General features: G+C 48.4%; 1 protein-coding gene across 2 annotated transcripts; it reads left to right on the top strand.

The window, feature by feature from the left end:
• Nucleotides 1-286: 286 nt before the first annotated feature.
• Nucleotides 287-25026, top strand: SYNM (synemin). 2 transcript variants are annotated; one of them, XM_012804451.2, is made up of 5 exons: nucleotides 287-1096; nucleotides 8120-8244; nucleotides 19749-19819; nucleotides 21423-23815; nucleotides 24650-25026. In XM_012804451.2, exons 1-5 carry the CDS (start codon nucleotides 287-289, stop codon nucleotides 24968-24970), a joined length of 3720 nt encoding a protein of 1239 aa, XP_012659905.1. In that variant the 3' UTR covers nucleotides 24971-25026. The 2 variants fall into 2 exon arrangements, with proteins under 2 accessions (XP_012659905.1, XP_023368378.1); XM_023512610.1 differs by having other exon boundaries at nucleotides 21423-25026.
• Nucleotides 25027-26285: the final 1259 nt, after the last annotated feature.

Genomic DNA, 26285 nt, shown 5'->3' with positions numbered 1-26285 from the left:
GCCATCCGAGTTCCGGGCTGGGTGGCTTCGCGCGCGACGCCGCAGTAAGTCCGGCAGGGGGCGCTGTCCGACCAGACTGCCCGCGTTCGGCCGCGCTCTGATTGGCTGGAGGCCGTGTCCCGCGCCCACTCCGCCCGCCCCGTCCGCTAAGTGACGCGACTGGCCAGCTCCCGCCCCAGTCTGCGGGCCTCCCGGGCGGTGGCGGTGCCGGAGTGGCGCGGCTGAGGGGACAAGACCAAGGCAGGAGGGGACCAGCCAGCCAGGAGAGCCCCACACATCCAGCAAGATGCTGTCCTGGCGGCTGCAGACGGGCGCGGAGAAGGCCGAGCTGCAGGAGCTCAACGCCCGGCTCTATGAGTACGTGTGCCGGGTGCGGGAGTTGGAGCGCGAGAACCTGCTACTCGAAGAGGAGCTGCGCGGCCGGCGCGGGCAGGAGGGCTTGTGGGCCGAGTGGCAGGCCCGCTTCGCCGAGGAGGCGCGCGACTTGCGGCAGCAGCTGGACGAGCTGAGCTGGGCCACCGCGCTGGCGGAGAACGAGCGCGATGCGCTTCGACGCGAACTGCGGGAGCTGCAGCGCCTGGACGCGGAGGCGCGAGCCGCCCGCAGCCGCCTGGACAACGAGCTGAGCGCGCAGCGGCGGGAGCTGCAGGAGGCGCTCAGCGGGCGCGCCGCCCTCGAGGCGCTGCTGGGCCGGCTGCAGGCCGAGCGCCACGGCCTCGACGCGGCCCACGAGCGCGACGTGCGGGAGCTGCGCGCGCGCGCCGCCGGCCTCACCATGCACTACCGCGCCCGCGCGGCCGGCCCCGCCGAGCCTTCGCCGCGCCTGCGGGAGGTGCACGACAGCTACGCGCTGCTGGTGGCCGAGTCGTGGCGGGAGACCGTGCAGCTGTACGAGGACGAAGTGCGCGAGCTGGAGGAGGCACTGCGGCGCGGCCAGGAGGACCGACTCCGGACGGAGGAGGAGACGCGGCTGTGCGCGCAGGAGGCGGAGGCGCTGAGGCGCAAGGCTCTGGAGTTGGAGCAGCTGCGCGCGCGTCTGGAGCAGGAGCTGCTGCGGATGCGGGAAGAGTACGAGCTACAGGCGGAGGAGCGGCAGGTCCGTGCGCCAGGTCGCGCTCTTCCCTCTCCCTCCCCCAGGCACCCTAAGTGATGGGATGGGGCAGCGGCGGATTTCCCTGGGACTTGCAGTGGCTTCACCCGGGGCCCGCCCGAAAGGTCCCTGATTGGCCTGGAGCCACCTTACTCTGGGCTGCCGCAAGGTCCTGACATGTCTTCAGCTCTGGAAGAAGACCACCGTCGGATGGTCCTTACGCTCCGTGGACGAGCGCCATGCAGCAGGTCCCAGTGGATAGCTCCGTCCCTGTCACAGTGTTAGGGCGTCAGTTTCTTTAGATCTTGACTCACTGGGCGCATACTAACCAATGACCCTGTTAGCTCTCGGTTTTCTTTTAATTCCTGCGCTTCCTAGAAGTAGTAGATCGCGATCTAAAAGTCAAACATGAAAGGTCTCTGATTTCCACAAGTGACAGCCCTGTCGCCTCAGGGGAAAATTCAGGATTGCTTTCCAAAGTGGTTCTTATTTTGCCAGAATGATTTCCCAGTTGGAAACAACTGGTTGTGACTCTCTGGGCGGCTGCCATGTTTGTTCTTGGGAGGGACAGCTACCGTAATGCAGAAAAGAGCTTGATCAGAGATATTTTGCGCATAGTACAAGCTGACGTCAGATCTCTGGGTAGCGAAAACGTTGTGGGAAAGCAGGGCCCTGTGGCAGGATGTTAGAGTACACGTGCAGAGTAATGTAAACAGTTGCTGTTTTAGAGAAACAACCCCTCTGACACCAACAGGGCAACACCTGCGGCTGGTTTGTGATATGCCCAGTCCGGTCCTGTCCTGTCCTAGTGTGTTTGGCCCTGCCCTGCCCAGCCTCACTAGAATTAGAAATATTCCCCAAGTTATGCTATCATAACTTAGGAATAGTTCTCAGGAAGACAGTTGAGATAATATTTGTGCAATTTCAGAAATACTTTACGAGAACAGTTTGCAGCTGTGAGTTAAAGACTTGAGGCTGTGATTTTGTGCTTTTTGAAAGCTAGAAGTGAAGGGAGCATGGGATTATGGTATGAAATGCCTGGGTGGTGTGACAGGGATCCATAAAGAATCAGCAAAGATCTACTGATTGTCCCTCAGCCCCCAGGGAGCGGGCTAGAGTTTCAGTATTCAATAGTTAGAGACCAGATGGGAAATCATAGAAAACAATATTGCACTAAATTGTTTGGGATTTAATCTTTGGAGTTGTGAGTTTTGTTTTGCCTCTGCTGTGCTGTAGGTGGAGCAAGGACAGGGACTGATGCAGTGTGTGCTGGGGTCACTTCTCAACGACAGAGGTGGGAGGGGGGTGTTGAGTTCCACAGGGTGAAAGTGAAAGAGTCTTAATGCAGGTGTTCACAGATTTTTTAACCTATGGGTATTGCGACTCTCAAAAAAAATGTCTGCTAAACTGAACTGCCCAGGGCACTCCTTTGTAAGGAGCCTTAACTACCACCTCAAGGGCCTGTTCTGTGCAAGCGGGTTTGGAAAATGCTACTTTGAGATATGCTTTGTGAACTAAATGCTTGCCATTTGCTCAGTTGGCTCATTTCAGAGCTTGAAACTCTGGCCCCCATTTTTTTTTTTTTTTTTGCAGCAAAATCTTTTCTCCCCAACAGTGAAATTTTCAGTGGAACTCTAAATCTGAGACAGATGAAAGCACAGTTCTTCTAACTGGAGGAGAGGCAGGAACTTAGAAGTGCAGTTAGAATCACTGCCCAGATTTGTGATGCAGGGACCACGGGGAAGTACCTATTCTGAGGTCACACTTGCCCAGGGACCAGGACCTCACTCTCTTTCCTATCCAGTGATGCCCCTCTCATTGGAATTTACCTCTTTACCCCCAAAGTAAAAAACAAGAGAAATGTTAGTAAGAATTTGGATTTTTTTTTCAGCTCCAATTTGTGGAGGTTTCTTGGTACTGAATGTTGTCCATATCCTGACTCTTTCCCCAGTTAGCTTAAAGCAACAGTATTTCAAATTACATTCCAAAAGAGTCAACTAAAAAATCCAAAAATATGCTAGAAATTATGCTAATGGGTAAGTACTAATTTAACCCCAAGCTTGTAATTTTTTCAGGTTCTATAGAAGCTCACTCTGGGGCTGGGGAGACAAAAAATCCTAAGATCTGGTTTAACTGATATACCATAATAAATGTCACATTATTAAGAGTTAGTCTTTACCAAGTGTTTCATGTGTGCCAGATACCACAGATACCAAGCCCTTCACAAGCATTCATCTTGGTCTTCACATCAGTCTTAGCAGGTGGGTACTAATAATATTAGCCCCATTTTAAAGATGATAAAACTGAGGTGCACAGTCCACCTGGTTGGTAAGTAGCTAAGCCAGAATTCAGTTCAGGCTCCAGTGCCTGCAGAGCTAACCATTTGGCTACATTTCCACTTTTCTCTTTCATCAAAGAAATCTTTAACTAGTATTTTCTTCCATTTGTAGAATAATAATCGCCTTTCCTAAGGGCCAGTCCTAAAGGCACTCTCTTAACTTAAAGTCCTAAAATGCTTGTAGACCCTTCTAGCTGGCCATTGTCAGAAGAGTTGTAGCATTAAGTCTCTTTCACGTTCTACTTTCTATGTTCCATGTGGCTTAATGTTACCTGTTACCTGGAGGCAGGAGCAGGAGTTGGGTACAGTCCAGGGTGGTCCCTGTATAGTGCCCAGCCTCTCCCTGGCCACTAGCTCTTCCCAGATGGCTTCTGTGCCTTCTGCACGTGAGATGATATGTGTTGGCTTGCCCTGTGCCTTAGGTTTACCCAAGAAAAGTTTGCTGAACCGACCTCCAGGTTCCCATTGTGTCGTATGTGATTTAGATTATTTGAAGCCTGAGTAACCCAGTCTACAGGGAGGAGGTTTGGAAAACACTTGATGACATGTGATCTGTGCCAGCTTTAACACTTAGGTTTTTGCTCATTGTTTTTCAATCTTTTTCCTCTATGGCACACTTGAACCTGTAGTTAAACTTCCATGACACACTGAAATTATGTTGCTCAAAAAAAAAAAAAGTAAAGGAATATATGTACTGTGCTTTCAGCTTCTTTCAAAAATAATTTAATAATGATCTTTAAAATTTTTCGCAACTCACCTAAAATCCTCTCACACCTCATCAGTGTGCCACGCACATCGGTTGAAAATCAGTGTCTTGGCTCAGCACCTGTGGCTCAAGCGGCTAGGGCGCCAGCCACGTACACCTAAGGTGGCAGGTTGGTATCCCCAGCCCGGGCCTGCCAAACAACAATGATGGCTGCAACCAAGAGGTGGCCAGGCGCTGTGGCGGGTGCCTGTGGTCCCAGCTGCTTGGGAGGCTGAGGCAGGAGATTCGCTTGAGCCCAGGAGTTGGAGGTTGCTGTGAGCATGATGCCATGGCACTCTTATCAGGGGGATAGCTTGGGACTCCGTCTCAAAAAAAAAAAAAGAAAATCAGTGTCTTAGTTGCTGAGGCCAGCTGTTCATGAAAGGCTGCCCAAATCCAACTGCCCAAAACATGATTGAAAACTTTTCCTTAGCTTGGAAGGGGGATGGGAATAGCCATGTGGCTAATAGTACTCTGTACCTGTCCTGCCTGGGGTTGGATCCTGACTCTGCTGCTCTCTGGGCAGGAACCCTTGTGCAACCCAGTTTCCCCATTTGTGAAATGGGAATAGTGAAAGTAGCTCACAGGTTTCATTTGTCTAATAGCTATTGAGGGATTAGTGTGCTGAGCTTGGTTCTTAACTGGAGAAATAGCAAGTAAAAATTACCAGACAAAATAGAGAAAATCCCTTTACCTCAAAGACCTCGAGTGGAAACAGTGGTGCTGGGGGTTGGGGGGTGTTGGCAGCCAGGATGCTGTTGTGGCTGGGGTCCTGTGAGGGAGGAGGAGAGTGGCCACCACAGGACTTGGGCTTTTGCTCTAGCACTGTAGGAAGCCGCTAGGCGGGTTCTGGACAGAGAGGAGTTGGGACCTGTAGTCTTAGTGGGAATTGCTCTTGATGCCATGTTGAAAACAGTATTTTGGGCAGGGTGGGGCCAGGGAGACCTTTTTGAGAGACTACGTGATTATTCAGGCTGGAAGTGCTGGGCGCTTGGACCAGGAGTGGGAGTGAGGGGGGTGAGGAGGGGACCTGCTTTCAAGTTGAAGCCAACAGGATTTGCTACCAGATTGGATGTGGCTGGGGAAAGGGAGAAATTGGAGTTGACCCCAGGGCTTGTGGCCTGAGCAACTAGAAGAAGGGGGTACTTTTTTGCTGGATCTGGGTGGAAGACTCAAGTTCAGTTTCCCCATGTCAGTTTGAGATGCTCTTGTTATAGCTCAAGGGTATTTAAATAGTGTTGATAACCTCATTTAGACAAAAAAATCAAGTGTGTTAGTAAACACTGATGGGGTGCTAACTTAAGTATTTACAGCTCTAGCACCTTGGACTCAAGTCATATTTTATAATCCCAGTTGAGTATCTAAGAGGCATCTCAAACTAATGCAAGACTCTAAGTGATGGTGGTATTTGTGAGCTCTTCCTGTCCTGTCTGTGTGACTTGCTCAAGAAAGGGCAGCTCAAGTTTGGGGAAGGGAAAGTTAGTTCCTTTGGCCCTAACAGCAGTGTGCTTTCCCTGGTGCAGAGCTAGATTTCATCATTGGCTGTGATGCTGCCCAGAAGTTCTCTAAATAGAGAGGTGACCTCTCTCCCAGGCTTTTGCAACAGCAAGTGAAACTTTCTGCTTGGGTTAGAATTAGCTTCCTAGTGGGTACTCCATTGGCTCTGCCTGGCCATAGCTTAAACTTCTGGCAAAGTGGGGCCCAAGTCTGAAGCTTCATTCAGTGGCAGGATTGGTTGGGAGCCAAGAAGTCTTTTGTTCCTGCTTCCAAAGTTGGCTAATTTTCCTTTGGCAATTTAGGAAGAGTTGACTCACATGGAAATGTGGTTGGAACTGTACTTATGTCAACTTAAATACAGTTTGATGTTCCTTTTTATATTTCATGAGGTACAGACCTATTTCTCTGTTCTCTGGAAAGAGAGAATTTTCTTCCATAACCCTTTGACAAAGCTGGGGAATTTTGACCTGCTTAGGAGGTTAGTGGTCAGAGAATTGAGTTCATCTGATTTTTTTTTCCTAAACAGTTTAACAATACTTGAACTTTTTTTTTGGTAAAGAATAAACTACTATAAATTTTTAATTTTTACTATTTAGGCAAATTTCCTAAAATGATATATATGTAGCACATTTTATATCATAACTTTGTATCCAGGTTTATAATCCCTTTAAATTAGGGAAACATAAGATTTTAAGACTGAGACTTAACTAACTATAGAGCACTTGAAGGTTATGGCTAAGTTCTGGCAACTCTCTCACTTCTATCAACACTGGTAAGTTCTTTGCTCCGGTGAACCTCTTTATCTGTTCATAATAACAGATAAAGGGGGGTCTGTTAACATATCTCCACTCTGGGACATTATCTGATTGTTCTTAGATTTGTTCCTTTGCTTTAAAAGCTAAATGGTTTTGATTTTTATTGTTAGTATCCTTTGTATATTACTACAAAGAGAACCTAACAACCATCGTTAGCATAGAAACAGAACTGTTATGGGAAGCAGAACTATTTACATGCTGATCATGTAATTAAAAAATGCTAAATTCAGTGTGAGGTCTTAGTTATGTTCATTTGTCGGTATCACAGACATTTCATGTTTATTGTGAACCCTCAGCATCTTACCAGGTGCCATTGGTGAAGGGATTCCATCAACAAGGAAAATATGTTCCCTCTCTCAGGTGCCTTACAATTTTTTGAATTCTACAAAGATAAATGTCAGTTTAGTTAATTACATTCAGAACTAATGCTAGTTCCTATTTCAAATCAGCAGTTAAAAGTATATAGACTTACTGCAATGTTTAAATATTTGTTTGGTTGATTATTTCCCAGAAGCCACTGCTTTTATTAATTATAAGATATTGACTTGAAATGGTATGCTTTCAGGAGAGTGATATCATCATGATCATTAGCTTTTAATTCACTTCGGCAGCTGGGTGTGGTGCAGCTTGTTGGAGGGGCCTGGCCCAGGGACGGGTGTCAACTGGGGAGAGAGAAGGTGGCCTGAGGCAGTTAAGCAGGGGCAGGCGGAGTCTTGCGGAGAGCCTGAGGGTGTGTGGACAGGCGCTGAGGGAGCCCTTAATTAGCTACACTGTACAGAACAGTTCAAAATGAAGATTCTTACCTGGGTCTGGATATTGTCTTTTATGCCCATAGTCTGTCTGTCTCCCCAGATGATTTTAAAGTAGCTTTTCTAGGTGAAACAAAGAACTGTAGATCAGTTATCTGCTTACTTTCTTGGAAATCATGACTTTGGGGCAGGGGACATTCTAGTTCAAATCTGAGTGACATTTGTCTGAAATATTGTAAAACCTCTGATTTCTGGTCTTGGCTTATTTTCAGTAGCATCTGAGTTAACCAGTTTCATGTGTTTATTGGTTTTCTTAAATGGACCGATGTCTGAACCGTGGGGATGATTTGAATAAACTCCTAAGCATTTGTCATTGTTATTAGGGAATCTGGACAGAGAAGCCCGTGCTCTGTCACAGTCTTCCATATGCAGTAAGATAATATCTTCAGTATGGAAGGGAGGCAGTATTTGAAATCGTCCTTGCAAGTGACTGTGTGTTCAATAAGCTTGGAGGATTTTCATCTCTTTTTATGCCCTGTATTTTTAGCACCTGAAGTTCTTTTTTTGAGACAGAGTCTCAAGGTGTTGCCCTTGGTAGAGTGCTGTGGCGTCACAGCTCACAGCAACCTCAAACTCTTGGGCTTAAGCAATTCTCTTGCCTCAGCTTCCCAAGTAGTTGGGACTACAGGTGCCCACCACAGCGCCCCGCTATTTTTTGGTTGTAGTTGTTGTTTGGCAGGCCGGGGCTGGATTTGAACCTGCCAGCCCTGGTGTATGTGGCTGACGCTCTAGCTGCTTGAGCTACAGGTGCTGAGCTGGCACCTGAAGTTTTTGACCTGGTAAAGCTCTAGTTCTCTGATCTAAAAGCCCCTCTGTTCTCTTCAGAGAGTGATTGATTGCCTGGAAGATGAGAAGGAGAACCTCACCTTGGCCATGGCTGACCGGCTGCAAGACTATCAGGAGCTCCTGCGGGTGAAGACTGGCCTCAGCCTGGAGGTGGCCACTTACCGGTAAGGATGCTGTGCAGAGTCAGCCTTGAAGCCAGGGGCATAAAATCACCCTCTGGGGAGTTCCTGTGGCCTTGTGACAAGCAGAGAGCAGGTCTTGGCATGGCCAGGCAAGAAGTCCAGAGCCCAGAGGAGGAAGAGTAGGGCCTTGCTCAGACCACCCAGCAGTTATCCCCTTACACCTTGCACCCTTAGCTGCCTTGTGTGTGTTCTGGGCCCCAGTTCAGAGCTTTAACATGTCAACACATTGGATCCCAGAAACTAGAAACTGTTGACAGATGAACAAGCCTTGCTCAGAGAAGTTACAAAGCTAGAAGGTAGAGGGACAGGAATTGGGCCCAGGAAGTCTTTGTCTGCCTATTCTACTGTGCTTCAAATCCCAGGCTCTGATGCCACCCTGCATGGGTTTGGCCTTGAAACACTGCATTTCTGCCAAGAGATTGGCATGGTGCTTTAGGGCAACTGGCTTTGTTTATCTAGATATTGAACAACCACATGAAAAGGAGACAAAGCACTCAAAGGGGTTAGGTGCTGGGCAGGGCAGAGAAAACAATCAGGTCCTCTGCGCAGGAATTTTTAGAGCCTAGGATTTCCCACTTGAAAGAAAGATTATAATTGCTAACATTACAGAGTACTTAATTCTTTGCTGTTGGTCTCTGTTCTCAGTCACCCTCTGAGGTGGGCACCACTTACCACTTTTATAGTTGAAGATCTGGATTGTAGGCTGGTGAGGAACAGACCCAGCTGGAACTGGCTCCAGACCTGTGTCTTACCTACCAAGCCATGTGAAAAGGGCACTGTGGCTGCTTTGTTCCTAGGGTGGTTGTGAGCATAAGTCTCAGAAGGGGTGAGCATGCTTGGGAGACTGCATCCGCAGAGAGTAGAAGGCATGCCGGTGAATGCTATGTTCCAGTGGCACTGTCCTCAACAGGTGAGGGAGTTGGACCTGGAGAGGATAAGAAGGAGATCAGCTCCCCTGGGTAGGGACGGGGGAGGGACAGAGTCCAGGCCTAATTTAGCACCCCTTGTAGGTTGCCTGTACAATCTTCTGATTGTGATTTTTGTTCTAAGAATATCAGAGTGCCCTGGGTTGCTTTGATGTCCATTAGACTAACGGCTGGTGCATTAGTTCACTTTGCTGCCTTAGGCTGGCCTCACTGTTTTTATTGTATAGAAGCCTTGCATCAGCCAGGATTAATGACAGTGCTTATGACTATCAGTGAAGAGGGAGCCTGGGCCCAGGGAAGCTGCTAAGAGGTGGTTAGGGCCCAGCCAGCAGGGGCTTTTCTGGATCCCTGATTGAGAGCCAAGCTCTGGCTGAGTTCTCCAGAGAGGACTGGTGGTCAGGGTTTGGGGAGAGAGAGGAGAGGACACATCAGCTCCTTGGTCCTTCCAAAGGTTTATCCCTGGCATTCTCCTTGGAAATCTCATGGGGGAACAATGGCAAAATTAAATTCGTAGGTTATTGAATCACATGCTCAGTTATATGATCTAAACTTTACTGATAAGGAAAATTTGAAAACATTCAGACTTTATTTGGGGCAAGAAAATATTAATCAGGATTTTTGTTCATTCAAGTGAAGGAAACTCTTCTCAGACTGATTCATGTCAAAAAAGGAGTTTATTACCCAGACACATGACGGAGTCCTTAGTTTCGGGCACAGTTGGTCCAGATGGCTACAGGAGGTTGGCAGCCATCTGTCCTTGCTTCCTGTAGTCTCTTTCTTCTGGGCTCTTCTCAGCCTGTGACTGCATGGGCCCCTGAGTAGCTCTAGCCTTAGGGCCACTCAGCCATGTCCCCTTATTCGAAGGAGAGAGCCTCTTCCCAGAAATCCCATTGGAGCTCCAGGGCCCAGCTCTCTGGTTCTGTTGGGTCATGTGCCTATCTGGGAGCCCATCCTTGGCCAGAGGGATAAAGTTCTCTAGAGCATGTGCAGGGGACTGGAGGGTGGGGGACAGCTTCTTGTTAGTCACATAGATTGAGGCTAGGGTGGGAGCAACCCCAAAGTGGGTGCTGTTCTGGAACAGCTTCCAGGCAGGCCCAGAAAGCTGAGTTCTGCTTCTGTATCAGGCACCTGATGTCCAGTGAGTCCATCCCTGCAGAGGCTGTTAGTTTTTTCCATTTCCTTTCCATAATTGGGTTGGAATTTATTTTATGTTTTGTTTCTCTGGGACTTTGAACCCTTTCCTTTCCCCCTTTGCCCTACCCCCTGTTCTCTGTCCTGAAAAGGCAGACTGCATGGTGGGCATCACACCCAGGAGTCCAGGGCCTGCCTGTGTTTCCAACCCCTCCAGCTTAGCTGTCAGGGGCAGTGAGCCTGAGCCGTTTGTGTTCACTGTCAGCCGAGTTTATTGCTTCTGTCCGTCTCTGGCATCTCCCTAACCCAGTTATGGCCTGACTTGGCCGGAGGAATTTAGGACCCATCATTGCTTTCAGGGGAGTGAGTGATTTCAATGTGCCTCTTTCTGCTGCCTGAGGTTGTACAGGGAAACTGAGGCTGCCTTTGGGAGCATGCACACCTACCCTGCTCAACCTCAGGGGCTGGCTGGGATCACTGTATTCCCTCCCAGCCCCTGTCTGCCAGTGCTGCAGGTGTAGTCTGGGAGATGCCCATAGATGAGAAGACATACACAGTTGAACAGAACCAATTTAGTTGTATATAAACCAGAGACCTATCATTCTTTTAATCACCAGCGAATGCCTTGAAGATAAGTCCTGATGTGACTCTTTTCAGTATAGTGTGTGCTGCTGGTGCTCACTGTCTGAGGAAAGTGTGAAAATGCGTGGCTGTGTCAGTGCACTGTCACTGTTCAGACCCTTGATCTTTCACCACAGATGATGTTTGTTTACAAAGCTTGACCCACAGTGGTTGGCCATTGTTACCTAAACTGCTTAGTTGACCATCAGATTTAACATCTGATATCTAAGAGAGAGGACTATGGCTTTTTAATGCTGAAGGCACATTTTGCTGAAATTTCTGAGTCTAGTTCTCAAGAGTCCAGAACACTTCCCAACCCAGAAGTTGGCCCTTCCTGGTGACCCTCTAAGGCAGCGGTTCTCAACCTGTGGGTCACAACCCCTTTGTAACAGTGAAAATACATTGGGGCATTAGGAAGGTTGAGAATCACTGGTCTAAGGAGAAATATTAAAGTAATCATAAAATAATATAATTGTATACTTACAGTTTTCAAATATATACTTGTAATTTATCAATAAGTATATAAATATATAAATAAATATTAAACGATTTTAAATTGCACATAAACTTTATGGATACTCTGTATAGCTGAATAAACATAAGATAAAACTGAAATAAAGCAAACCCGAGAGAGTCCAAGGCAGAGGCTGGTCTCACTGATCAGCCGATTTGTGGCCAGGGAAGATGCTGGCCCCTCACCTGGCAGGAAAAGATGCGAATGAGACTTTCAGGTACCAGAGGACAGGCAGCACTGTCCCTACCCCTTTCTTCTGGGGTCATGACTCCAGCAGGAGTCATGGGGCTGAGCGTGGGTCGAGGGTACAGAGAGAAGAGGAGACATGCCCCTGCAGGGTGTAGTGGGGGACTGGAGGTGCTTGTCCATCTGATGTGTGATCGTCAGGTCTTTCCTAGAGCATTTACTGCACTGGCCCTGAGTGATTAGAGGGGAGAGGCTCAGATACAGTGCAGGGTCATTCTCAGCCTGGGCTGTACTTGGCAATCTCTCAGTGCTAGAGATTCTGACTGGATTAGAGTGGGGAGGCCTCATGCACGGTGGTTTTAAACCTCCTTGGATGACCAGTGTAAAGAACCACTGGCCCTCACTGCTTGCAGGGTGTTGGTATCATGAGACATTGTAAGCCTGTTGGAAATGCAGAGTCTCACCTGGACCTTCTGGATTTTGGGTGATGTACTGTGTGCACACTCCTGTCTGCAGTGGGCCTACAGCCACCTGCTCAGCACAAGGCCTGTCTCAGTGCAGCCTAGAGGACAATTCAAAGGATGAATTACTGTAGGATAGAGAAAGAAATCCGGATGGTACTCAAGTTTACACGTGTCAGTCTTGTCTGTAGTCTTGTGTGGCTGTCGCTGTAGGGCTACATCTGACCTCCCTAAAGTGACAGAATCCTGTGAAGCCACCTGGAGAGAACACACTTCAGAGAAAGTAGTGACTTGGGTTGGACAGAACTAGGAATCCTGAATACCCCAGAGATGTTCATTCCTTTAAATCTTACTTTATAGAATTGTGTCAAAATAGTCTGTCTAGTTCTTCCTGACATTTTGTTATGAACATTTCAAACATAAGAGAAGTTGAAAGAATTGTAACCACTCTTATATCCATCAGCATGAACATTTTACTGAATTTGCTTTATCTCATGACTGTCAGCCTTGGTATCATCACCATCTTATTTTCTGGTGCATTCCAAAATAGCTGCCCATACCTCTGGCTGTTAATGGACAGCAAATGATGACAGCTGCCCTGGGCTTAGCACTTACCATGTGCTAAGTGCTTTGTAGACAGACTCTCCAATTTTTATAACTTCATCAAAGAGGTATATTTTGTATGTGTTGTAATTCAAGCTCAAGGAGGCTGTGATAAAGATCACACAGCTAGTATGTAGAGAGGCTAAGATTTGAACCTCAGGCCTTAAGTCAAGGCTTTCCCCCTTCATGCCCTGCTGACTGCCGAGTTAGACAGAAAGGAACCAGTGTACTGGGACACTGTGCGCAGAAGATGGTGGAGATGCTTAGCTCTGGGATAGTGATGTGCTAGGTTCATTGGAAAGTTGACCAAGCATGCAGGGAGGGCTTCCTAGAATAGGCAGCGCTCACAGGAAGGGAAGCAAAGCCAGGAAACAACCGTGTGGGAAGGGCTTTTCAGGTAGTGGGAGGAATAGCCTGGATGAGGCTCTGAGGACTGATTTGTGGCCATTTGTGACATTTGGGTGTCCCTGTTCAGTTTTGGAGGCCTGCCATGTAAGGAAATGTGAAAAATGGGCAAGAGCCATAGCTGAGAAGCCTTGAGTATTTCGTGACCTGGGGTCTGTGCCCTCAGGCTGCTCCAGAGATGCTGGGCATGCAGGGCTTGGTGCTGAGCTCAGGGGACTTGAAAGGTATGGCCAGTGTGGCCTTAATGTTGAGGGCCATGGTAGGCAGCATGGACCTAAGTAGCCTCTTACATGATAGAAAACAAGAAATGCTTCAAAAGACAAGGTCAGAGGGGTGGGTGTGAGAATTGGGACAGGCTCAGGAGGGTGCGGAGATTGGTCAGAGACCTGAAGGAAGGGGGAGGTGACATGCGGGAGAGGTACAGGGGAAAGCGAGGCATTCACATGTGGAAAGGACGTGGCATGTTTAGGTAAAACGTCAAACAAGATGCTAAAAGAATAGAATGTGCCCTTCAAGGAGGTGCTGTAGATGGTTCATTGCCACCTAGCGGGGGTACATAAAGATGGCTCAGTGACGGGATAGAGGGCTTTGGGTGAGGTGCTGAGGAGGGATTTCCAAAGGTTGTAGGGTTTGAGCTGGGCCTTTGGAAGGTGGGGTATGTGGGGAGATGGGAATTAGACTGGCAGAAGGGAAGCAGGAAGGGGCTCCAGGTGGGCAAGTTTGGATGAGAAAGTAAGTGCAGGGAGGAAAATGGAAGGTGAGTAAGCAGAGGTCTGGGAAGGAGGCAGACTGTGGGGGCCTCCAGAGCCAGACAGCTATACTGGGGCTTCCATGGCAGCAAAGGGGCAGTCCCAGGGACGGTACCATGCGGTCATGGGGGAGGCAGCCGCAGTTGGGAGTGCAGGAGGCTGGGAGTGGAAGGGGCTTCCTCTGGGAAGCTGGAGGGAGGCCTTAGGAGTTTCCCATAGTCACTAGAGTTTGGGCAGGGAGGACCTAGTGTAGGTAGTCATGGAACCCAAGGAGTTGGGAGGCCCCTGGGTGAGCCCAGGTGAGCTGTGTGCTGTTTGCCACTTGCTGCTGCAGGCTAGACCACCCAGCACACAGCCCTCTCCTAAAGCAGGTGCTTATGAAGAAGTAGTTGATAATCTGAAGATGATGAAAATGTAGCACTGTGAGGATCTGGTCCAGATGCTGCAGATGGAGAACTTACAGAAGCTTAGTTAGAAAATAAAAATCCTCCAAAGCCCCCTCCCCAGCTCCTGCCTATATGCACACTCAAAATAGCGTCCAGTCATCTGCAATACATTCCTAGAAAATACAGTGGAAAAGGATATTCAAAAGTGAAAGAAATGCAAGAATGCTTGGAGGGGGGGAACTGTGCAGAAACCACCAAAACTGAGAGGCCCATCCTGGGTCTCTGAGCTGGAAGGCAGATGATGGAGGCTTCACCTTTTCCTGTTGAGGGGTGAAGGATGTAGCAATTGTTCTGAGTCTCACCAAAAGAAAAAAAGGAAAGCAGTGCCAAAATGATTTTTCCAAAGACAGATCCTGAAGGCAGTCTTAGCCAGATATGAAAATGTAATGCAGAGATTCATTTGCTGCCTGGGCTCTTCAAGGCAAAAGGCCTTTGAAAAGGTTAAGTTAGACACAACAACATCGACAAATGCACTTATGTGTCTGTGGGGAAGGCGCTTTCTGTGTCCTCTGTGACCTTGGTGAGCAGAAGCAACATTTTTAACTGAGGGAAATAGGACTTGGTTTATAGTCTAATTGGGCTGCTAGGGTAGCAATCTGGGTGGCTCCTCAGGTTCATAATTCCATCATTCTAATGACATTTTCTGGTGGTTCCGTTAGGTTTTAAGTCACCCATTCTTTTCATGTGACTGTTTAAAGGAAAACGTTTCTTAGGGTTTTCTCAAGGTCTTGCAGAAGTACTTTTTAAAAAAAAAGTTAAATACTACTTTTGGCTTAACAAAATATGTTAATGCGGAGACTTATCTGGTTACTGGGTAAAATATTTGAAATTAATAAAACCTTGTAGTTTTAAACATACATAACCGAGAGGATCATCTAGTACATGTGATTGTAGCCAAATAAACAAATGAACACTCAGTTAACTGTAGAGCGGTGACCGCGTCCCTCCCCCTCTCCCCCACTTTAGCTGAAAACCAGTTTCCTCCCACAGTGTAAGAGGCAGAGGTGGCGGTGGTAGCGACGAACATGATATTGCTGAGGTTTATTGAGCACTTGCTCTGTGACAGCCCTTGTTCTAAGCCCTTCCTGCTTGCTTAATCACATAACTGCCACCAAAAACCTATGAATTCTCCCCATTTCAGAAGAGGAGAAACTGAGCCACACAAGGTTGAGTCACAGAAGTATGAAGTGGCAAGCCCAGGATTTGAGTCTAGACATCCCGACTCCAGAGCCTACTCCATTAACCATCCCTGTGCTTCCTGTGTGTGTTTGCTGATCTAATTTTTTTTTCAGTCTCTAGTATTGACATGGAGATGGCTTTGGGGACGTGATTTAATACTGGCTACAGAGAGAGTCACCAGAAATGGCCCGGCATTGTCACTTCTTCAGCTTCATGAAAGCTGGTGGCCATCTGCGCCTTTCTCATTCAGGCTGCTGTACTGGTCACATGAGTGGAATCCTGCCCGTCTCCCCTCTGCTGCCCTCCCATCCTGTTGTCTTCCACGGGGGCCCCAGACCAGAGCTTGCCCCTTGGTGGAGCACAGTGACGAGGCTGAGGGAGGCGTGCTGAGGCTTTTGTCTCCCAGCCCCAGCATCTCCCTTTCTTCCCCCTGGTTCTCCCCCTACTTTTAGTTGGGAAGCACCATGTGAACCATCTGCTGGCCCTAGGACCCCAGCGGGCTCCGCACAGACATCCCTTCTGGAAACATCCTCTGATTGCCCCTCCTCCCTCTTATCCTCTTCTAAAGGGGGTGATGTGCAGTGTGGCGGTGTGGTGCCCACAGTGCTGAATCACAGTCGACATGCCCAGAAATGCCATTAGGAGAATCTACCCCAGACAGAGAGCCCTGCCTCGGTGCCTGATGAGGACTCAGGAGGCCCATTAGGGCCTGGAGCCCGTCCAGAGGCCACATCACTGCTCACTTCCCCACTGCGGGTTTGGGTCGGACTCCTTAATGGGGCCAGAGACTCAGGTTTTCCTGCACTTATTTGCTTCTTTTCTTGCCTTAGGGGCTGCCAAACTATAAGCTGTATGAAATGCTCAGGAATAGCCCGTGACTCAGGGGGTTGGCATTTTTCAGTCTCCATGGCCTGGAGGGTGGACGCTCCCCCCACTGCTCTCAAAATAACCAGGCTTGATGGCAGCCTCAGGGAATACTCTACACACTTCTTAAAGTTGTACTAGTCTATTCCTTAAAAATGACCCTTGAAGAGCTTTAGAGGAAATCATGTTTCTGGCCTCTCATCAACAGTTTTTTTTTTCTTTTTTAAGAGATAGAGTCTCACTTTATTGCCCTTGATAGTGTGCTGTGGCAACATAGCTCACAGCAACCTCCAACTTCTGGGCTTAGGCGATTCTCTTGCCTCTGCCTCCCAAGTAGCTGGGACTACAGGTGCCTGCCACAACACCTAGCTATTTTGTTGTTACAATTTGGCCGGGGTTGGGTTTGAACCCGCCACCCTTGGTATATGGGACCGGCACCCTACTCACTGAGCCACAGGTGCCACCCAGTTTTTTTTTTTTTGAGACAGTGTCTCATTATGTTGCCTTTGGTAGAGTGCTGTGGCATCACAGCTCACAGTAACCTCAAACTCTAGGGCTTATGTGATTCTCTTGCCTCAGCCTCCTAGTAGCTGGAACTACAGGCACCTGCCACATGCCTGGCTATTTTTTTGTTGCAGTTGTCATGGTTGTTTGGCAGGCCTGGGCCAGATTTGAACTTGCCAGCTCTGGTATATGTGGCTAGTGCCCTAGCCGCAGAGGTACAGGTGCTGAGCCCCATCGGCAGTTTTGTTGGTACCTTTGCCTTGTTTGTCTTGGGAGCTGAGTTGAAGGAAGACAGGAGACTGTGTCTGCCACTTGAGGCCTGAGCTTAGTGACCAGTGCCCAGCTGGGTGCGGATGGGTGGAGAAGGGGACATAGGTGGGAAACCTCTTTCTAGAGCAGGGACTTCATATTCTTCCAGTAGAGCCCCGGAAGTGACAATGCCCGGCCATTTTGACTGACGTCACCAAGAGAATTTACTTTCATGGATCTGATGTAGAAGGTTGTTTGTGCTTTCTGCAATTCATGTGCAATACCATAGTCTCTGGCCTCTTGGGGAGGCCTAAGTTGCCTTGCGGGGGAGGGTGTGAGAGCTCAGGCTGCCCAGGTCCATGTCTCATGCGTCTGTCTGTGATTGGCTTGCCCTCAGCCATGACACTGTCTCCATGCTCCCGTTTCTTTTTTTTTTCTTTTTGAGACAGAGTCTCAAGCTGTTGCCCTAGGTAGAGTGCTGTGGTGTCACAGCTCACAGCAACCTCACACTCTTAGGCTTAAATGATTCTCTTGCCTCAGCCTCCCAAGTAGCTGGGACTACAGGCGCCCACCACAACGCCTGGCTATTTTTTGTTGTTGCATTTGCAGTGTTGTTTTTAGCTGGGCGGGGCCGGGTTTGAACCTGCCACCCTTGGTGTATGTGGCCGGCACCCTGCCGACTGAGCTATACCACCAATGCTCCTGTCTTCTTGACTGTAGAGCAAGGATGCTGACCAGAGGCATGTATGGGGCTACTCAGACTGTGCAGCTTACAGATGTGAGTGTGACGGTGGTGCTTGGTGTCAGCTAGGGCTTGTGAGGACCCTGGGTATGGGTGGTAGTGGGGATGTCTCGTCTCTGTGTCCTACATTACATGCCAGAGCACCCTACTAAGGGGCCTGAACTCAGTAATAGCTTCATGCTTTGGATTTCTCCTGAAAGAACAGAACATTCTTCTTGGATTCCCTCAGGGATGATCTTAATCATGAACTCCACTGCATCCCCAGGACCTGTCAGTGATGACCCTGTTGACCTGAGCTCCTCACAGGGCACCTTCTGTCCTCACTCAGGCAGGTTAAGGGAGAGGCCTGTGGTGCCTGAAGCTCACTGCTGAGCTGGCTGGGGAGGATCTGAATGAGAACATGGCCCATCTCCCCATGCCCTGTTTAGGCCCCCTTAGCTATAGGACACTCTCTCTTCTGTTGCTGTAACCCTGGGGTGCAGACCCTTAGAGTCTGGCTTTTACCCTGAACATTCCTCATACCATACAGACCTCTTAATTGTTTGTGCAGTGGAACTATTTGTGTTTCTGGAAACTGAAGTGCTTGGTCATGAGGGTGTGGGACTAGTGAGCTGGTGTCCTGTTTCCTGGCCTTCGCCCTGAGTGGAGAGCTGGGGATGTGGAGCCAGAGGGCCCTGACTTCCCGCGTCTGCACGTGTGTGCTCTGTAGTCACAGCTGCCATGGCAGGCCCTCCCATGTGCACCGCCGGGAAAAGCCCTCTTGGCCTCCTTCGCTGTCTTCCAGCTGCTCACGGGGTTCTCACATTCATGGGGATCACCGTGTTTAAAATGGATGGAAATAAGGCAGGGTGCAGTTTGCCTGAATTGCCAAGTCCTAGCTAGATCTGGGCTCCCTCCTCTGTCCTTCTGCCCAGCTCTCATTAGTATCGTCAGCATTTCCAAGTGGGCTCTAGTCTGGGTGCCCTTTGCCATGTACAGTGTATTTCTTGGAACTGGAGTTAGTGATTTCACACGTTGCTTTAGCAACCAAATGACTATTGAACCATGACAGGCCCATTCTCTCTCACTGCTGGCTTCTGAAGTGGTAGATGTGAATATCGACTTAATGGAGACTATGTAATTTTAGACTCTTGGAGCTAGACCTAGCCAAAGAAATCACCCAGTTGGGTACTTTCCACCCTTTTATTAAAGGAGATAAGAAGATGCCCCAGTGGACAGAGTGAGGCCTGAGTGTGGGGAGGATGGGTCTGCTGCTTCCTTTCGCTTTTCTGCCTATCTGCCTCCCATCTCTCTTGTCAGCTGTAAGATGTCCCCATGGAACCCACTTTGAAAACCAAAGGTGTAGTCCAGCTGCCTTACAACAAGTGTCAGTCCCTGTGCTGCTCCTAGCCGGCCCTCTGCAGGCTGCCCCCAACTTGACTCCAGAAAGACCCCATTAAGGGTTGCAATTGTTCTGGACCCTCTAGCCAAGAGTGACATGCCCACACCCAGGCCCCTTCCTGCTTCCCACAGAAGCCAAGCTCTGCCTGCCCTCCCCTCCTGGGCCCACCTCTTGCCAACACCCCGCTGATTAAGCTCTCCTTGCCTTGGATAGGGAGGGCTTTCTAGAGGGGCTTGGCTGTGCAGTGTGCTGAGGCCCTAGCCCACTCTTCCTTTTCATTCGGCTAATACTGGCTGCACAGCTGTAGTGGCAGGTGCTGGGTGGCAGGCTTAGTGCTGGGTGCCAGGGACGTGGCAGTGAGCAGAGCAGGGGAGCCTGGCCCAGGTCTGCTGAGGCCGGTGGGTGGGCTTGCCAGCCCCATGGTGCAGCCCTGCCCCAGCCACTCTGTAGACATGAGTCCTAACACATAGGACATTCTGACATTTCAATTCCCTAATGAATTATTTTTAAAAATTATTTTTACAGGGCCTTATTGGAAGGAGAAAGTAATCCAGAGATACTGATCTGGACTGAGCATGCTGAAAATGTGCAACCAGGTAAATGAAAGGAAAGCTAATTATTTAACTTAAAAATACTTCCCAGGCTGGGCACAGTGACTCACTTTCGTAATCTGAGCGCCTTGGGAGGCCGGGATACCATTGTGCTACTGCATATAGCCTGGACAAAAAAGGGGGTCCCTGTGTCTAAAACACAAAATGCTTCCTGTCTACACTGTTCATTTCATGGATAGATAGTAAAGCACCAGTTATCTGGAAGAACAGGAGTTAGATACGGTGTTCAGGTAACAGTAGTTCATCTCTCTTTTACATACCAAATAACATTTTAGTTTACTGGGACATAATTTCAATTATAACGTAAATGAGAGTGTGGAGAAAGAAGTGCTTGATAAACTCATGTGTTTGGGGGTGCTTCCTGGCCAACATGGAGCAGGAGCAGAGGGGCTGATGGCACTGAGCAGTGAGAAGGGTGAGGGAAAGTACATGTGGACTTAGTTATCACACAAGAGTCCCTTGGAAGGGACACTTGTTTGCTTTCCAGATCAAAGAGCTATGTTGTAGCACAAGTACAGGGAAGCAGGGCTTTGATGGGCAGGTGGTCAGCACCTTGGAACCTGCTGCCTCATCAGTGCAGGGATGGGAAGAATTCCGTTGTTTCTACTACCTTAGGCTGGTGTGTGCAGCTCAGGAAAATGTGCTGCTCAGGTACTCTGAGGACTGCCTCAGTGTAGGCCAACTCTAGGACAGGGCCCATGGCTGTGATCCCAGCACCTTGGGAGGCTGAGGCAGGTGAATCACCTGAGCTTAGGAGTTTGAGACCAGCCTGAGCAAAAGCAAGACCCCATTTCTACTAAAAGTAGGAAAACTAGCCAGGCATTGTGGTAGGTGCCTATAGTCCCAGCTACTTGGGGAGTGAGGCAAGAGCATGGCTTGAGCCCAGGAGTTTGGGGTTACTGAGCTGTGATACCACAGCACTCTACCCAGAGCAAATGAGTGAGACTCTTGTCTCAAAGAGAAGCAAAACCAAAATCTGTAGTGTTTCTGCAGCAGCACCTTTACAAATGAGGAGGTTGTCAGTGTGAAAATGAAAGAAATTAGGAAGTGTAAAAAATATTAATTTTGTCAATACTTGTTGGCCCAATAAAGAAATCAGTGAAAAATAAGAGCATATAAACAGCTATGGTCTTGGTATTCAGTAATTAAATACTTTGTAATTATATATTTCTTCTCTGCTGAAATAAGTAAAATAAATTTATCTCAACCAAGTAGAAATGAATGATCTCAAGATATCCGAATACTGTGAAATTTCAGCCATAAAAACTAGCACCTCTGAGTTTTCTGCACACGTGCTGTGCTTTGTGATCGACATTTGGTGTTTTTGTCAGGGTGAGTGAATATTTTCAGAGCAGTAACTGGGGAAGAGTGCTAGGCTAATTTGTTGTGCTGCCTTTCCTGTAATAGGATTTTTAAAACACCCCAAAGATAATTTGGGCACTGAAAATGGTGTATTTATAATGTCCTTTCTGTGGTAATAGTATATATTTTGCATTATGGGATTGGATTTGACCTGTAACAATGTTTAAAGATGAAAAAAGGTAATGATGTTTATCATTTTAATGAACTGTTTGTTCAACTTCTACAGAATTCAGAAGCAAGGCCTATCAATATACTGACTCAGTATTACAAAGGGAAAATCAAAGAAATCTGTTCTCAAGGCAGAAAGCAACTTTGGCAAGTTCAGTTCCCAGCTCGGCAGTCTACTCCCACCGGTCCGGGTACCTTGGGTCTCAGACAACCACATCTACTGGAGGTGCTGCTAGAAGGGGCTTCTTGGGCTCGGGATACCCTTCCGTGGCCCCTGCCTGGCAGGAAAATTCTTACGGAAAAGTTGTCAACAGTCAAACCAGCTTCAGAACTTTTTCTCCAACCTATGGTCTTTTAAGAGATACTGAAACTCAAGTGAAAACATTCCCAGAAAGACCAAAAGCTGAAGGTACAAGGGAGGCCCCCACTTACTTAGCCAAAGATACCACAGTTGTCCAGGAGTCGCACCAAGACAATGTGGCAGCAGGTGCTTCCAGAAGCACTCGGTTAAATGAGAGGACTGTCACTGTGGAAAAGAAAACCACAAGGGAGCAAGAAGGAAGCAAACCAGGAACCATCAGAAAAAGGCAAGAAGAGAAAATGTTTGATTCTAAAGAGAAGGCTTCAGAGGAGAGAAATTTGAGATGGGAAGAACTGACAAAGTTAGATAAAGAAGCAAGAGAGAGAGAGAGCCAGCAAATGAGGGAAAGGGCTAAAGGGATGGAATCCCTGAAGGAGAAGAGTGTGAGAGAAAGAGAGGTGCCGATTAGTGTAGAAGTATCCCAGGACAGCAGACCAGAGACGTCCCCTAAAGGTCTGCAGACACAGATGCCAGTGAAGAAGGGTGCAGGTGCAGGTGGGGAGGCGGACACCAGAGAGGCACGGTTCAGGTTGGGCACTGGTGACACCACCAGCTCTCTGACAGGTGATTGCATGACAGAAACCATAGCAGAAAACATTGTTACCAGCATCCTTAAGCAGTTTAGTCAGTCTCCAGATACAGAAGCCACTGTTAATTCTTTTCCAGACACAAAAGTCACTTACATGGAGAGGAGAGAGCTACCTGGTGAAAGGAAAACAAAGACTGAAATAGTTGTGGAGTCTAAACTGACTGAGGATGTTGATGTCTCCAATGAAGCTGGCCTGGACTACCTTTTAAGCAAGGATATTAAGGAAGTGGGGCTGAAAGGAAAATCAGCTGAGCAGATGATAGGAGATATAATCAATCTAGGTCTGAAAGGGAAGGAGGGGAGAGCAAAGGTGGTCAACGTGGAGATCGTGGAAGAGCCTGTGAGCTACCTAGCTGGTGACAAGACAGAGGTGTTCTCTGTCCCATTCAAGGTGGAAGAGGTCGATGATATGTCTCCCGGTGCCAAGGAGCTTGTTGAGGAAGAGGAGAGTTACGAAGAAACTGACGTCATGTTCTCAGTTAATCAACGTCAGAGGACCAGGCAACCTCAGGAGAAGGTAGCTCACGTTGAAGAAGTGACAGAGGCAGGTGACTCGGAGGGAGAGCAGAGTTATTTTGTGTCAACTCCAGATGAACACCCTGGGGACCATGATAGAGATGACAGCTCAGTGTATGGGCAGATTCACATCGAGGAGGAATCCACCATCAGGTATTCTTGGCAAGATGAAATCGTGCAGGGGACGTGGAGGAGAAAAAAAAGGGATGATGAGGCCGGTGAGAACGTTGTGCCCCTGGATGTTCCAGCACCTTCTCTGGAAGGGGATGCAGGTTCTGTTCACTGGAAAGAAGCTAGAAGTGGTGAATTTCATGCTGAACCAATAGTCATTGAAAAGGAGATTAAAATACCGCATGAGTTCCACACCTCCATCAAGGGCATGTCCTCCAAGGAGCCCCGGCACCAGCTAGTGGAGGTGATCGGACAGCTGGAGGAAACCCTTCCGGAGCGCATGAAGGAAGAGCTGTCTGCCCTAACTAGAGAGGGACTGGGTGAGTCAGGGGGTGTTTCAGTCGATGTAAAGAAAGTCCAGACCTCTGGTGGTGGTTCTGTGTCCTTGGTGGCTGAAGTCAGCCTCTCTCAGACTCTGGATGCTGATCAGTTAGACCTGGAGGAGTTGAGCAAAGACGAAGCTGGAGAAATAGAGAAAGCCGTGGAGTCAGTGGTGCTAGAGAGCTTGACCAAGCGACATGGCTCAGCACCAGGAAGCCCAGGCAGGGAAGGCAGAGCGGAGGCCTCGGCTGCTGGCATCAAGCGCTGGGCCACCAGGGAACTGTACAGCACCTCTGGCGAGAGTGGGGGAGCTGGCGGGGCCTCCCATGGTCCAGTGTCGGCCACTGTAGAAGTCAGCAGCCCCAGGGCCTTTGCTCAGTCACACGTGCTGGAGGATGTGAGTCACTCTGTGAGGCACGTTAAACTAGGTCCCACTGAGATCTGGAGGACTGAGCAAGTCTCGCAGGGAGGACCCACTACAGGAGTGGTGGAGGTAAGTGGGGGAGGTGACCTCAGGCAGGCAGTGAGCTTCACTCAAGCATCTGGTCCCCATCAGAGTCAAGCATCCAAAGAAGCCTTCTTCCAAGGCCTTGCCCCTGCCTGTCAGGAGGGGGGAGGCACAGAAGACATAAACCCAGCAGAGTTTTCCACAGATACTCACGACATACCAGGGAGGCACAGCACATATGGCTCCAACCAGTTTCGTGCTGAAAAGGAAATTACCTTTCAGGGTCCCATTTCTGCGGCAGGGAAGGCTGGTGATTCCTTTGCAGGGGAAGAGGCAGTGGATATCCACACTTCCATGAGGTACCTTCAGTTAGGCCCTAAAGGAGGGTTCACTGAGCAAATTCAGTTTGTAGCCCCACTTCCAGGCAGAATGGAGTCAGGTGTCAGTGGAGATTCTGTGCACGACACGCCTATCAGACATGTCCGTATTGAACCCCAGAGGCATCAAACAGCTGAGCAGATAGTTTACCACGGGCCAGTCCCTCAGCACGTGGAATTTAGTGCCTCAGAAAGCAGCACTGTCTGCAGAGAGGGCTCAGCAGATGTGATCCAGGCCACTCATAGTTACACATTGGGGGGTAAAGCCCTTATGACTGAAAAGAGTGCCCTCCAAAGGGTCATTTCCAAATCTTCTCAGGATAATGTGGGGGACATGTCAGAGGCAGAAGTGACATTGGGCATTAGCAGATCCTTTAGGCACATTCAACTAGGTCCTCTCCCTGGTTCAGTAGACCCCTCTGAGCTGGGTGGTTTAGTGGATGGTGGTGGAACACTAAGGCACGTTGCCCTGGGGCCCAAAGAAACTTCATTTACCTTTCAGGTGGATGTGAGTCACATAGAGGCCACCCCCCGCTGGACACAAAAGGCAGGAATGGAAGCAGATGCTCACAGTATGTCTGACCGTGGTGCTTGGAGAGACACGGACAGTAGGAATGACCAGGCAGCTGGTGCAAGCTTTACAACCCCTGCGGGGGCTGGACACCAGGCCGACCGAGAGCAGGGCAAGGCGCAGGCAGAGTTTGATAAAACTGTGCAGTTGCAGAGAATGGTAGACCAAAGGTCGGTGATTTCAGATGAAAAGAAAGTTGCCCTCCTCTATCTAGACAATGAGGAGGAGGAGAATGATGGGCATTGGTTTTGATGCACAGAAAATATTTTGTTTTAAATGACATCTTATTTGGTAACATACCAACATACAAAGGCCTTATTTCAAGAGGTGGGGGGGAGCGCACTTGTAAACCCTCCCCCTTTTTTTTGCTTTCTTTAGAGTTCTCCAGGCAGTGTCAGTTTATTTTATAGTTAATCTATAAAGGTTTCAAATTAATTCATGCTTTATAAGGCATCAGCATTTTAATTTGACTTGGGACTTTTACAAAACACTTTTTTTTCCTGAAAATTTCTCTCCACTTTAGGAGACAAAGTTTTACCACTTCTGCACCTGCTCACAGACATGGCTTGCATCTGCTTAGAAACAATAATTATCTAAGGGCAAGATGCCTAAACATTAACCAGATTAAAGAAATATTAAAGAGTAAATTTTGTTTGCATGTGCTACTATGAAATAATAAACTAACATTTTAAGGGAAAAATAAATACATTTTCTCCTTCCAAAGTCTTTCCAAAAAGAAATCCTTGGAAATGAGCAGATTGCTTATGTGAAGACAATTTTGCTAAATGAAAAGTTGTCAGATGGAATCAAATTCATTTAAAGACTTGAATGAATTTCTCTCTATGTGCAGAACTTTAAAAAATACAGTATTGTATTTATGGAGAGGACAGCTGTAGTCTATTGTGACATTTCAAATTAGGTTTGTGCAGCTTCTCCTGCACTGGACCCATGAATAGGGGACATGGTTATTGGGTGTCACTGAGGGTGTCATTTCTTAATGGCACTGGGTCATTAAGTAGCACACAGGCTGAACATTCTTTTTCATTGTAGCCTATGTTCTGGAGTAGCCAGCTCCTACCAGACTGAGTATATTCGAGCTTCTGTGTGCCCCCAGCCCTTAGCACCCAGACACTTGGTGTCACGGGTGGGAGGTATACCCTAAAGGTGGTGATGACAATGTCGATGCTCAGACTACAGCTGGACTGGCAAGTGGGTCGCATGCAGGAAAATTGGAAACATAAGGTGGACTGTGCCTCCCAAAGACGCCTTTCTCTGCCCCTTTCATGCCCCACCCTGACTCATGGGGGCCTTTCTGAGCTCAGAAAGATGAAAATGCAACAATCACTAACCAACCTCGCAGAAGCTTTTTTGCACTTTCAGCAGAAATCTTTACAGCTGGATGTTTTGTACAGGAAACAAATAATGCATTAAATAGAATAAGCTATTTGGGGGAAGGAACTAGGTAGCTCCTAGGACAGGCCCTGGAGGGGGAGAAGGCCATCACTCTCCTGGGCCACACAGGATGAGGACCTGCAGGTGCACACCACTGAGTCTAAGATGGTAGATA

The sequence above is a fragment of the Otolemur garnettii genome, unplaced genomic scaffold (genome assembly GCF_000181295.1).
Source record: "Otolemur garnettii isolate 467f Iridium unplaced genomic scaffold, OtoGar3 scaffold00029, whole genome shotgun sequence".
NCBI lineage: Eukaryota > Metazoa > Chordata > Mammalia > Primates > Galagidae > Otolemur > Otolemur garnettii.
Note: the sequence above shows the minus strand (reverse complement) of the source record. Positions and strands in the feature narration are given on the sequence as shown.

Excerpts from the sequence above, each read along its gene's own strand:
- SYNM (XM_023512610.1), top strand. The coding sequence starts at position 287 with ATGCTGTCCTGGCGGCTGCAGACGGGCGCGGAGAAGGCCGAGCTGCAG. Across the intron at positions 1,097-8,119 it reads TACAGGCGGAGGAGCGGCAG|AGAGTGATTGATTGCCTGGA; the intron begins GTCCGTGCGCCA and ends TGTTCTCTTCAG. Across the intron at positions 8,245-19,748 it reads CTGGAGGTGGCCACTTACCG|GGCCTTATTGGAAGGAGAAA; the intron begins GTAAGGATGCTG and ends TTATTTTTACAG.